This window comes from Notothenia rossii (assembly GCF_949606895.1).
Source record: "Notothenia rossii genome assembly, chromosome: 9".
Taxonomy (NCBI): domain Eukaryota; kingdom Metazoa; phylum Chordata; class Actinopteri; order Perciformes; family Nototheniidae; genus Notothenia; species Notothenia rossii.
Genome location: NC_136907.1, coordinates 35,886,905 through 35,900,150, shown reverse-complemented (window position 1 = coordinate 35,900,150; position 13,246 = coordinate 35,886,905). Strand labels below are relative to the sequence as shown.

At 44.9% G+C, this 13,246-nt stretch overlaps 2 protein-coding genes across 6 annotated transcripts in view; one reads left to right on the top strand and one right to left on the bottom strand.

Annotated features, from left to right (window-relative positions):
- LOC307019455 (CD166 antigen homolog) overlaps positions 1-13,246 on the top strand; it is a 167,876-nt gene that overhangs the window by 45,403 nt on the left and 109,227 nt on the right. The gene's annotated exons all lie outside the window — the stretch shown is intronic.
- Positions 6,594-9,615, bottom strand: LOC307018365 (uncharacterized protein; the record flags this gene model as incomplete). Its single annotated transcript, XM_079648596.1, has 5 exons — positions 9,583-9,615; positions 8,430-8,583; positions 8,096-8,245; positions 7,793-7,957; positions 6,594-6,610 (listed from the first exon to the last, which is right to left on the bottom strand). Exons 1-5 carry the CDS (start codon positions 9,607-9,609, stop codon positions 6,594-6,596), a joined length of 513 nt encoding a protein of 170 aa, XP_079504722.1. The 5' UTR covers positions 9,610-9,615.

The window sequence follows — 13,246 nt, the reverse complement described above, 5'->3', positions numbered from 1 at the left end:
TTCAAAATAAAAAAAATGTTTTATTATTACTATTATCCAGTGTTTCCAGCCATAATCTCATTAAATGTGCGCATATTTTTAATACATTTCAGGAACACAATTCTGAACATTGGATAAAGTCAGTTTCGAAATTCTTGTTTCATTTTGTAGTCATATTAGAATCTAAAGTTTTTACAGAAGGGATTTTGGATATCTCTTGTTATCAATCAATCAATCAATCAATCAATGTCAATCAATGTTTATTTATATAGCCCAACATCACAAAATTACATTTGTCTCAGTGGACTTCACAGTTTGTACAGAATATCAGTATGACAATACGACACCCTCTGTCCTTAGACCCTCACATCGTACAAGGAAAAACTTCCGGAGAAAACCCACAGTTTAAAAGGAAACATGGGAGAAACCTCAGGGAGAGCAACAGAGGAGGGATCCCTCTCCCAGGACGTACAGCCGTGCAATAGATGCCTTGTGTAAATTGAAAAGATGTGTCACTCCATAAATCAGAAAATACTGTCAACAGCTCTAAAATATCAATTTTCGCCATGTTTTTAGGTATAAAATGTTATAATTCAGGCTATGAATGATATATAAACAAACCCTTCTGTAAAAACCTTCAGTATGCAGGGCTCAACGCTAACTTTTAAAAGTGGTTGCCAGGCTGGCAACCAGGCATCAACTTAATAATGAACATGTGACACAAAAGTATGTTCAAATGCTTTACATTAAGTAATTAACACAATTATTTGAAACTAAAGTGGTAGTACATTTGTCCACCCTCAATTGCTAGTATACAAAATACCAGTAGCTGTTGTCATGTTCTTCACAGATCCCTCACAAATGAATTGAGCAAGTCACTAGTTTCTTGGTCATCCGTTGTCTCCCTTTCAAATGTGGGTTCTCTTGACCTTTTTGCTTACCCCCACCATAGATCCATTGGTCCTTCAGTATTGAAGTTTTGATTGTGGCTCTGTCATTGGCCAGACTAATACATTTCTAATGTTAAATAAATGAAAACCATTCACAGTTAAGAATTAGATATTAATTATTAATGCTGTAAATGACCTTTAATATGTCTTAACTATATTTAAAATGTGTTACCTTTTTATAGAAGTGATTATATTTGTATGCCAATATTGTCCTATGGTAAAGTTTCGTTTAGCACTTTTATTTTGGTAGTAATAAGATCGGGACCCTTATTTTTAAGGAACCTACCTGACAACGGAACTGAGCAGAATGTACATATATTTCGCCTCCCAAGACTTTACACATTTCCTCTTTGCTTTCGTTCGGGTTCATCTTGCGCTTTATCAGTTGAATCACTTTGAACATTCGTTTGAGATGTTGACGGGTTAGCCCACAGTCAAACAACTTAATTTGCTTATCCATTTTTTGTAAAACAAACACACTGTGCAACCAAGCCCCCAGGAAGTGCTCCGGACTCTGAGGAAAATATTCGTTGTGGCCAAACGGCGGTACTACACCTCCGTTAGGTTGCTGGGCCCGGAAACATTTTTTTCCATTGACTTACATGGGGAAAGAGTGGTCTGTAAATCGTTGGATAATTTTTTTTAAACTAAATAAGCTACCCAGTATGTACATTTGTATAGCCTGTGGTGATTGTCATTATTCACCCACGGAACTATGGGTTGGGGTATTGTTCCGCACGGACATTAGTGAGTTGACCGGACTTCCTGTTTCCCCCGGTCTTATCTTCCCGGGCTGAAAGCTGTTTACATGTTGTTCTGATGTTAAATAAAAGTCTAGCTTGTACCTTCGATACCCCGCCTCCGACTCCCGTCTCTCGGCACTACATTGGTGACCCCGACATAAGTCTCGTAGAAGGATCCGAGACTGAACCGAGCATGGCAAATAACGCCGTTTTTTTCAAACTGCCGGAGTTTTGGGATACATCTGCGGCTGCATGGTTCGCACAGGCGGAGGCTCAGTTCGCCCTCCGCGGAGTAACTGATGACGCATCACGCTATTTCCACGTCGTTTCGGCACTGGGAAGCTCCACTGCGACCCGGACGGTGGGCTTTATTACGTCTCCCCCTGCCCAGGATAAATATGCAGCGTTCAAGGCTTTCCTGCTAAAGACTTTCGAGCTGTCTCGGTCGGAAAGGGCCCGACGCCTGCTCGCTATTCATAGCCTGGGAGACAGCAAGCCTTCTGACCACATGGAAAGGATGCTCAACCTGCTAGGTACGGTAGAACCCAATTTTTTGTTCATAGAACTGTTTCTTCGGCACATGCCGCCGCATGTTCAGACAGCGCTCGCTAACACGGCTATTACTGAGCCACGCGCTTTAGCCGAAGAAGCTGACCGGTTCTTCCTGGCCACCCAGCGTTTTACCCCTGAGGTGCTGGCCCCGACACGCAGCGGCTCCTTCCCTGGTAGAGGCATGCCACCTAGCAGAAGCTCCAGGGCCGACGTCAGCGACTCCAGCCCTGGCCTGTGTCAGTACCATGCACGCTATGGGGCGAAAGCGAGGATGTGCCGTCCCCCCTGCACCTACAAGGAAACGGGAAACGCCAAGGCCTGCGCTCGGTAGTGGCCGCGAGCGTGGGCACATCCAACCGGCTCCTGTTCATCAGGGACACCCTCTCTGGTCGCAGACTCCTTTGTGACACAGGAGCCCAGCGGAGCGTCCTGCCGGCTACGGTGGAGGACGCCGCCGGTGGGGGCCACGGCCCACCTTTGACGTCCGCTAACGACACCCCTATCCGCACCTATGGCACAAAGACAGTGGACCTGTGTTTCGAGGGTCAGCGGTTTAAGTGGGATTTCATCACGGCTGACATCTCCTTCGCCCTCCTTGGCGCAGACTTCCTGTGCGCTCACGGACTGCTGGTGGACGTCAAGAACAGCCGCCTGGTGGACGCACTGACGTTTGCCTCGTTCGCATGTACCCGCGGCGAGGCGTCATTCAGCGGGCTCTCCAGCTCACTCTCACAGGGTGACAAGTTCCAGCACCTTCTCAGTGAGTTTCCCGACTTGACGCAGCCCACCTTTTCCGCTGCCACTACCAAACACAGGGTAGAGCACCACATTGACACTGAAGGCCCCCCAGTCTATGCTAGGGCCCGGCGGCTCAACCCTGACATGCTGTCGGTCGCCAAGTCGGAGTTCGACAGCATGGAGCGTCTGGGCATCATCCGCCGCTCGGACAGCCCTTGGGCTTCGCCGCTCCACATGGTCCCTAAATCAGCCGGTGGCTGGTGACCGTGTGGTGACTACCGCCACCTTAACGACGCCACTACGCCAGACCGCTACCCGGTCCCTCACATCCAGGACTTCTCTTCACACCTGGCGGGCAAGCTGGTTTTCTCCAAGGTGGATCTGGTGCGGGGCTACCATCAGGTTCCGGTGCACCCCTCAGACGTCCCCAAAACTGCGGTGATTACGCCGTTCGGGCTTTTCGAGTTCCTGCGTATGCCGTTTGGACTTAAGAACGCAGCTCAGTCCTTTCAGCGGCTGATGGATTCGGCGCTCAGAGACATGCCATTCATTTTCGTCTATTTAGACGAAATCCTTGTCGCCAGCTCCTCCTCTGAAGAGCACCAGGCACATCTCCGTGTCCTTTTTGCGAGGCTCAGCCAACACGGCCTGATTATCAACCCGGCAAAGTGTCAGTTCGGGTTGTCCTCCATCCATTTCCTCGGGCATCTCATCAGCAAAGATGGAGCCGCCCCCCTCCCATCGAAAGTGGAGGCCGTGTCCGCCTTTCCACAACCGTCTACAGCTCGAGCGCTCCGAGAGTTCCTCGGGATGGTGACATTTTATCACCGGTTCATCCGCCGGGCGGCCCACACCATGCGCCCGCTGTACGAGGCCCTCAAGGACAAGTCCCCCGGCCAGGCCATAGACTGGACGGCTGAAAGGGAAGCCGCTTTCGATGCCACCAAAGCCGCCCTGAGCGAAGCCGCCATGTTGGCTCACCCGTCACACAGGGCCCCCATCGCTATCACCACCGACGCGTCTGACTACGCTGTGGGCGCGGTGCATGAACAATGGGTCGACGGCGCCTGGCAACCGCTTGCCTTTTTCAGCCGCCAGTTGACTCCCAGGGAGCGCAAGTACAGTGCTTTCGACAGGGAACTCCTTGGTCTCTATTTGGCTGTTCGCCACTTCCGTTTCCTGCTGGAAGGCCGGGAGTTTGCGGCGTGCGTGGATCACAAGCCACTTACTTTCTGCATGTCCAAGGTGGCCGAGCCGTGGTCCGCCCGACAGCAACGCCAGCTTTCGTACATCTCCGAGTACACCACGGACATACGACACATCGCTGGCAAGGCTAACGTGGTCGCGGACTGCCTCTCCAGAGCGGTCATCGGAGCTGTGCAGCTGGGCCTCGATTGCCTCCGCATGGGCGCTGACCAGGCCTCTGACCACGGGGTCCAGACCCTCAAGGCCTCGGTCACGGGATTGCGACTGGAGGAGGTCACGGTCGGTGACTCGGGCGCGAAGCTGTGGTGTGACATCTCCAAGGGCCAGCCTCGACCGCTAGTCCCTACGGACTGGCGCCGACCCGTTTTTGAGGCGGTTCACAATCTTTCCCACCCCGGTAGGAAACCGTCCGTGAAGTTGGTGTCGCAGAAGTTCGTGTGGCAGGGGCTTAAGAAGGACGTGAAGTCCTGGGTCGACGCATGCGTGGCTTGTCAACGGGCTAAAGTCCACCGCCATACTAGGGCCCCTTTTGAACTGTTTGCGGTTCCTGAGAGGAGGTTTGACCATGTCAATGTCGACCTCGTAGGTCCGCTTCCCCCCTCTCACGGTTTCACCTACCTGTTTACGATGGTGGACAGGACGACCCGCTGGCCCGAGGCCGTTCCCCTCACCTCGACGTCAGCTTCCGATGTCGCCCGCGCTTTCATCGGCACGTGGGTGGCGCGCTTCGGGACCCCGTTTGACCTCTCCTCTGACCGCGGTTCTCAGTTCACCTCGGAGCTGTGGAACGCTGTAGCTGTGGGTTTGGGGGTCAAGCTGCACCGCACCACCGCATATCACCCCCAGGCTAACGGATTGTGTGAGCGGTTTCACCGATCCATGAAGGCGTCACTGCGTGCCGGATTGACAGACGGCAACTGGGTGGATAAGCTCCCGTGGGTTATGCTCGGCCTCAGGTGTGCCCCCAAGGAAGACCTGCAGTCCTCGTCGGCGGAGCTCGTCTATGGCCAGACGCTACGGGTCCCCGGGGAATTCATTCCCGCCGCCACTGTGCCCTGGTCTGCAGCCGGGCAGCGCTCCTCCCTGCTGGAGACCGCCGGGACATTCACGCCCGTCCCCACGTCGCAGCACAGCAACCCAGCTTTCCGGGTGTCCCCCGGATTACGGTCGGCGGATTTCATTTTTATTCGCCACGACGCTCACCGCGGTCCCCTGCGCCCCCCTTACGACGGTCCGTTCAGGGTCATACGTCACGGGGACAAGAGCCTGGTGGTGGACGTTGGTGGCAGGCCTGAGACTGTGTCCGTTGATCGGATTAAGCCTGCTCACGTGGACGTTTCCAGGCCGTTGGAGTTGGCTCTGCCCCCACGTCGGGGCCGCCCTCCCATGTCCCGCCCCCCACCCCCTGTGGGGAGGCCCTCGCCCTCGTTGGCACCCCTGCCCCTGCCCTCGCCTGTGGCCCCGCCCTCCTCAGCCCCTGTGGTCCGTACGCGCTGGGGTCGGGCGGTACTTCCTCCCAGGCGCGAGGGTTTTGACTATGGTTGAATTCTGGGGGGGCTTGTGTGGTGATTGACATTATTCACCCACGGAACTATGGGTTGGGGTATTGTTCCGCACGGACATTAGTGAGTTGACCGGACTTCCTGTTTCCCCCGGTCTTATCTTCCCGGGCTGAAAGCTGTTTACATGTTGTTCTGATGTTAAATAAAAGTCTAGCTTGTACCTTCGATACCCCGCCTCCGACTCCCGTCTCTCGGCACTACAAGCCCTTATTAAAAAAATTCGGTCCTCAAGTTGTAAAATGTGCTTATAACGTTATTCAGAGAGTTATTTTCCTCGGCATTATGAACGCGCATGGCAGGAAGTGGATATATATATATATATATATATATATATATATACTGTATATATACTGTGTTTGAAATTACACAGCTTAAAACAAAGTTGTTATTTAATAAAGAATTATTGCATTTAGCATAATCAATCATGCATACAGATGAGACACAGGATTGAAGCCAATACACATGGGGCAGACAGAAGGGGAAGCATCATGTTAATTACAACCCCCAACATCCATATGATAATTGCCTGAAAATGGTCAGAGCGACACCCTTCTGTCTGAGAACATTTTGTAGAAACCTACATGCATAAATTCCCATCATATATATTGTTATATTGCCATCACCTTGTTGTCTCCTTTGCTGGTTGAGGGGGTGCACCCAAAACCGGCTCCTTCTCCTCCCCCCACCCCCCCGTAATCTTTCAAGTAGGAGAATACATGCCAGCGTTCTCCTTTGGTTCACAGGCACTGTAAATAATATATATTTAGAATAATTATGATGATGAATGCATATTTTTTTACCACTAAAATACAGCAACACATCTTTGATTCATGTTGTTTATAACTGGAATATTACAATTATTATTAACTGTGTCTGTAGTCTAAAACACAACAAAATATGAAAAAACAACAATAAACACAATTTAAAAAGACACAAACATAAACCATTTAACTACGTAGCCTACTTACTTGTAGAAGTACAAATGTCCAGGAAATATTCCAAAATCAACAACAACTGCGAGGCTGCACAGACGACGCTCCGCTTCCGCAACGTTTTGAAACGGGCCTGGTGGATTATGACGCAGGAGGAGGTCGCAGCGCGGCGCAGACGCTTCCGGTGGGATCAGGGGGTTACACTCGTCAAGCTGGCCGTGGGGGAAAGATTCTCTCCATAGTCTGGTGTAGCCCCTGAAACCAATAGAGTCTGTATGCAGACCGCAGCAAGGAGGCGGATCCTAAAGGGGGTGGATCCTATAGGGGGCGTTTCCTAAAGGGTTATGAGCCCCGCCCCCCACGTATTTCTTAAAGGTATATGACTCTCTGTTTCTCATTTATTTTAATGCTTTGAATGAATCATAAAGGAACTTTGAAAAATAATAATTATAATTAATTTGCATAAAGAATGATGAGTATACAACCCACAGAGAAGACAAATTAATTGACCTATTGACAGATCATAATGAATACAGAGTCAACCCTAACCGTAACCCTAACTCATAAATTGTAGGCATATCATTTTTTACTGTTTGTGCAGTGGTAGTAATTATTATTCAAATCAATCAACTACGTTTTATGGAAGATATTGCTGTATATCATTTAACAACATGAGTAGAGGTTTCTGTACACCTAAAATACTGAAGTTGAAGTTACTGTCCTGATGTGTTTCATTCATTTGTTCATGTTGTGTCTGGTGGAAAGATTAATTAATTAATTAATTAACGTACATGAAATGTATACTACATACCAATACATTGTACAAAGGAAACTATATACAGTACATACAAAGAGGAAAGTCTTCATTAAACATAAACATTTTAACAATTCTGATGCCTGCTTGCAATTTTCAAGCTCACAAACAACTTGGTGGCTTTTTCCCCAGGTGAACTTCTGTACATGAATGGGGTTTCTCTGCCCAGAAAATGTTCTTCCAACAGCAAAAATGCCCTTTTTGAGGTCTAAGCATTGGGATGGAAGATGGTGATTAGAAGTAATATCAGGAACAGATGATGAGTGACGTCGATCCATGTGGGTCTTGAGGTTTTTCATATATAATTCAGTTTTACACAAAGGGCATGTTGTCCTTTTGGCCCTTGACTGGACTACTTTGCTGCGACTGATGGCTTGGAGTGGAGTGGAGGCTAAAGATGCTGTGCTAATTTGGGAGGCTGCAGAGGTGACAGGGTAGGCTGAGGAGGCCACCGTGGAGGCTGAGGAGGAGACAGTGGCGGCTGGTCGGGAGACAGTGGATAGATTACATTATAGCAGTATAGTTGTATAATACATTTTTCCCATGTTTTGTTTAAGTTGTGTTTAGGGGGAATAAGGTTATGACCACTGCTTCTGGTGTGTTCATGTGCATCACTTACTCTGGCGAAGCGATCCAACGCTGCAGGCTGCCCCTGCGCACTTCTGAACATGTTTCAGAATAGTGGGCTGGGTTCTGATCTCCCCACAGTAGCAGCAGTGGAAATGCGGGGATTTGCAACACACACCATTGCACCTGTACATTGTGAATCCTACAAAGACAAATCCAGTTTACAAATGACTTCATTCTTAAGGCAATATAAAAATGTAAACTGTATTCAAATTCACGTTAGAATAATATTAGTCAGTAATAGTTAATTGGTTAGACTAACTAAAATTAGTCAACTATTTGTACATTTTGGAAGATCTGCAACATTTATTTAGATTAAGAAATACCTCCATGTTTAACAGCCGTTCTTCTATGGGTCTGCAGATGTGCCACAATATGGCCATAGTCCCCCACCTTGCTGCAGAATGTGCACTTGTACTTATTAGGGCCTTCACAAAGGGGTGTTAGAAGGGCATCCCCCTTGTAAACAGTTGGGTGAATCTGGAAGAAAATGAGGAATTGTTTACTATTCAAACTGTTTTTATTTGTACTTTCAACAGTAACCATTCATATCACATAAATGACAGGAACGTTTTTTTAATGAGCTTTGATATTTATATTTTAATTGGATTGCTTATTAGTTTATGCAGCTCAAGGGGTCACATAATGTTTATAATATAACTAGTATTTTTGCTTATCGATATTAGGTAGTTGTTATTATGTTACATTCTTTAACCTGTCTTTAATAGTGTTAGGTGAGCTATTAAGCATGTGTTAGATGACCAGTGACTCTTATCTAATCATATTACTTTACCACATTTCTGATGATGCCATAACTAATGTTACATAATTATAGAAGACACATCCGAAGTGTTATTTTTACATATTGATTAGCAGCCAACATTTACTGAAAGGATGCGTCCGTCTCTCGTCTGGTTCATTACAACCAGTAGTTACAAACTGTTACAGTTACAACCTTAATCAGTACCGCACATCTTATTACTCAATTCAACCAACCAAGCTAGCCATGTTGTCTATCCGAATCCATACCATATTATTTGATTAAGTTACAGTATGTAGGGCAGGCCTACTTATATTTCCAAGATAATACAACAGTACACTAGCATCATGCTAAGTGCTGGTTAGCATCACAGCATATACGCTAACCTTAGGTCAATTAGATGATCAGCTTTGGTAACACAAATCAGTATTGTTACCGAGCCTGATAATCTATTGACCTATCTAAGGTTAACGTTATTACAACAGTAGAGTAGGCCCGGTTGCAAACGGGACTATAGGCCAACGTGTTTATAGCATCATGCTAAGTTAGCATTTAATACAACAAACATGTTTACCACATACAACTATTATTTACTTTATTAACGCTCAACGAGGTTGGACAGTCGATGTTGTAGGCTACTTTGATAACGAGACAATTGTGTGTTAAGAAAAATGAAATTACAATAAATATAAACATGCATCTCTGGAAAATACTATTACCGCTGTTTCAACGTGTTGTTCGGCCATCTTGAAAGAACGAATGACTTCTTCTGCTAGAATTTATAAAAGCAGCTGGAATCCCTTAAGTTGCATTACTGCAACCTACAGTATGTATTTCTGCTGAGTGTCATTATTCTATTGGATAGGGGATAGATAGGAACCGCCCCCTGCCTGCGGTCTGCATCCAGACCTATCTCCCTGAAACACGGCCGTTGTGGCCAAACGGTGGTACTGCACTTCCGTATAGGTTGCTGCGCCCGGAAACACTTTTTCCCATTGACTTACATTGGGAAAGGGTGGTCTGTAAATCGTTGGATAATTTTTTTTAAACTATATAAACTACCCAGTATGAACGTTTGTATAGCCCTTATTAAAAACATTCGGTCCTCAATTTGTAAAATGTGCTAATAACGTTATTCTGAGAGTTATTTCCCTCTGCATTATGAACGCGCATCTGAGAGTGCATCCATGCATCTAACCCACGGAACCGTGCCGCCCGGCCATGTGACGTGTTCAGTACTCCATGAGTTTTACCTTTACCCATGGATGCACAATAAGAACGGACCCATATCGCCTTACTGCCAGCCCACGGAGCTGTACTAATGGATATATTGCACATGTTTGCTGTAATTCATCATTTGTGAAATCTTATACTACATGGGCTGTATGATGTAAATCTTGTATTAAATAAAGTTAATATTACCGACGTAGATTAACGTCCCTGTTGCTTCTTATTGCACTTGCAATATACCATTAAAAGATTTGAAAGTAGCTTATTTTTATTACTATATAATACCACGCAGGGATAAGCCACAGCGTGGAACCTTTGCATGTGGGCACAACATGTTTTTACCCAGTTTGATTCATTCGCTATACCATATGATATCGCCCGGGAAGTCGTCATACTTATACATATATAGATAAAGATACTGTATATGTGTCAAAGCTCTAATCAATTGTATTAATTATAATTGTGTATGTATATATATATATATATATTTTAGGGCCGGGACTTTTGAGATGCATTTTAATCGCACTTATTTTTGCACCGCGGATCGTTTCTCACTGGATGAGTTTCAGGGGTACCGATTATACTGGAGCACCAACTAACGTTCATGACTTCAGACAACAACAAACCACAGTGAACAATAGTCAAACATGAACGAAGAAGCTGATGAGACCGCTTTGGTTGGCCCCGTGGATGGGACATTTTGTTTTAAAAAACTGACATTTTGGAAGCACATACTTCCATACGTCCCGGACATAATATATATATATGATGGGACATTTTGTTTTAAAAAACGGACGGATGGAAGCGTCGATAAGAGCACGGTTGTTTGCAAATTATGCAAAAAGGAATTCCTATATCACCGCAGTACATCAAGCCTCAAGTATCACCTCAATGCAAAACATATAGCAGCTAGCGTGGAAGCTAGCGTGGACGTTAGCCCGACTCGGAGTACAAGGACCCACACCCAATTTGCGTTGATCAAACAGTGGCCTATGCAACAGAGAGATTTTATTTTTCATCAGGATATTGGAAGAATAGGAGGGATTGAGGTCAATCACTGGCACTTTTTTTTAAAATTTTAAATGGTACACTTTATGTTGAACTATTTATTACGTTGTTGGTGCAACTGGCACTTTATGTTGAACTGTTTACTGTTTTGGCCAAGGTTATTGAGAGAGTTGGACTGAAATTGATTAGATTTTTTAAATCAACTGTTGGTAATCAACAAAGTCTGTTATGGCCTCTGAAGCAACAGAGAGATGTTTTCTAATAGTCAGGGTTTTCAATGTTCTGAATATACTTGAAAGTATTGTGTTTTACTTAAAAAACAAAGTGTTATAGTTTACAGAAGGTCTACCTACCTATAGGCTACCTGAATCTTTGAAATGTACTATATTCCTAAATATGCTATTGCTACACTTTATGGCAAAAATGGCACTTTTCTGTTGGTATTGGTTAAGTACCACCTTGAAAAAAATAAAGAATGTTTTGTTGCTTAAGTTTATGTATTCAGTCATTATTCAATGGTATACTAAAATCCATGTGAAAAAAATTGCTTCTCACTGTTCTCAGGTCAAATATTTATATGTGATTAAAAATGCGATTAATTTCGATTAATTCATTACAAAGCCTCTAACTAATTAGATTAATTTTTGTAATCGAGTCCCGGCCCTAATATATATATATATACATATGTGTGTGTATCTAGCCTGTGTTGTATATTTATACACACAAATGAACAACCTTGTGTTTTTTCAAAAAACAAACAACAAGTAGTATTGTAGTGTTGATTATAGTGTTTTATGCTTATCCACATTTTGATTTCAGAGCACAGGACAGGAGAATGCTGGGCACAACATAAAGCTCAACAGTGAAGCTGGCAATGCTGAACAAAACCATCAAGAGTTATAATATTTACTCAGCTGAAAAAGTCAAAGCTCTACGAAAATGTAATTAAAAATAAATAAGCATTTCAGGTAGAAATTAGCATTTTATATAGAAATTCACAAAAATAAGAAATTAAACCTAAAAGAGATGTTAACAAATGTATACCTCTGATGGCTGGCATAGTAGAACTAGGTGGAAAAAATAGTGACAACAAATGTAAATACAATTTATATAGATTAAAAGGTAATATATTTAATATTGATTAAAAATATTTAAAAAAAACACCAAACATGATCAACAGGAAAGCCCTCTGAAGGCATGTTATGGTTTGAAAAAAGTTGAGGATGGGGTCCAGACAGTTCAATCAGGAGAGACTTCATTTTGTTTAAAGAACATTTATTGACACATGTCATATGATAAATGTTAAGTCTTTGGCGATTAGACTCCGATCTTGAAATCTTATTTATTTTAAGGGGGAAATGCAGCCGTGAGCATATAGGAAACCTCCCCGGGGTCTAGACACTGGTGATGATGATGAAGATCTGGATTTGATGAGGAGATGGGATGAAGAGGAGGTGTGATGAGGTCTTTGGATTAGCTCTCCTGGCTCTGGATATGATGAACGGAGGTGGATGGGGAGGAGGCGGTCGGCAGCATGAAACCTGACATCACAGCTGACTGCAGGAGAGAGGAGAACCTTGTTAAAGTTTGGCTGCAGCCCGGTGATTGGCTGCTGGAGAATGAGGTGAAATGTAATAGGTTAAAGAGAATGCCCGTGATGAGCTGATTATATGCAGCTGCAGAGTGAATGTATATATATAGCCAGCCAGTCTTCCTGAAAGAACTTGCGCTGAGCTTCATTTAGTGAGTCAGACTCATGGTCAGAATGCTGGTTGGGAGGCTCAGTTCTTTCTGTTGACAGAAGATGGCACTTTTCTGAGAGGGAGCCAGCTGGCAGACACTGGACAGTGGCAAACCAACAGATGAAACAGGAATCCATCTGAGAGGCTATGTGGAAAAGGATAACAAAATAATGTCAGCAAGACATGAACATATATAACCACTATCATTCAATTCTGTAATTGCAGGTTTGTTAGCATGATATTTCAAACATAAATGGCCTGTCTTAGTTTAAAGCTCACTCACCACGTCAAGGTGCAGGCCACGAGTGAGGACACAACAACGATCACAAACAGTACATATGTAACGTGTCACAACCGTAAGCGACCTGTTATCGATCAGGAAACAGAGCGAAGCATCTCGGTG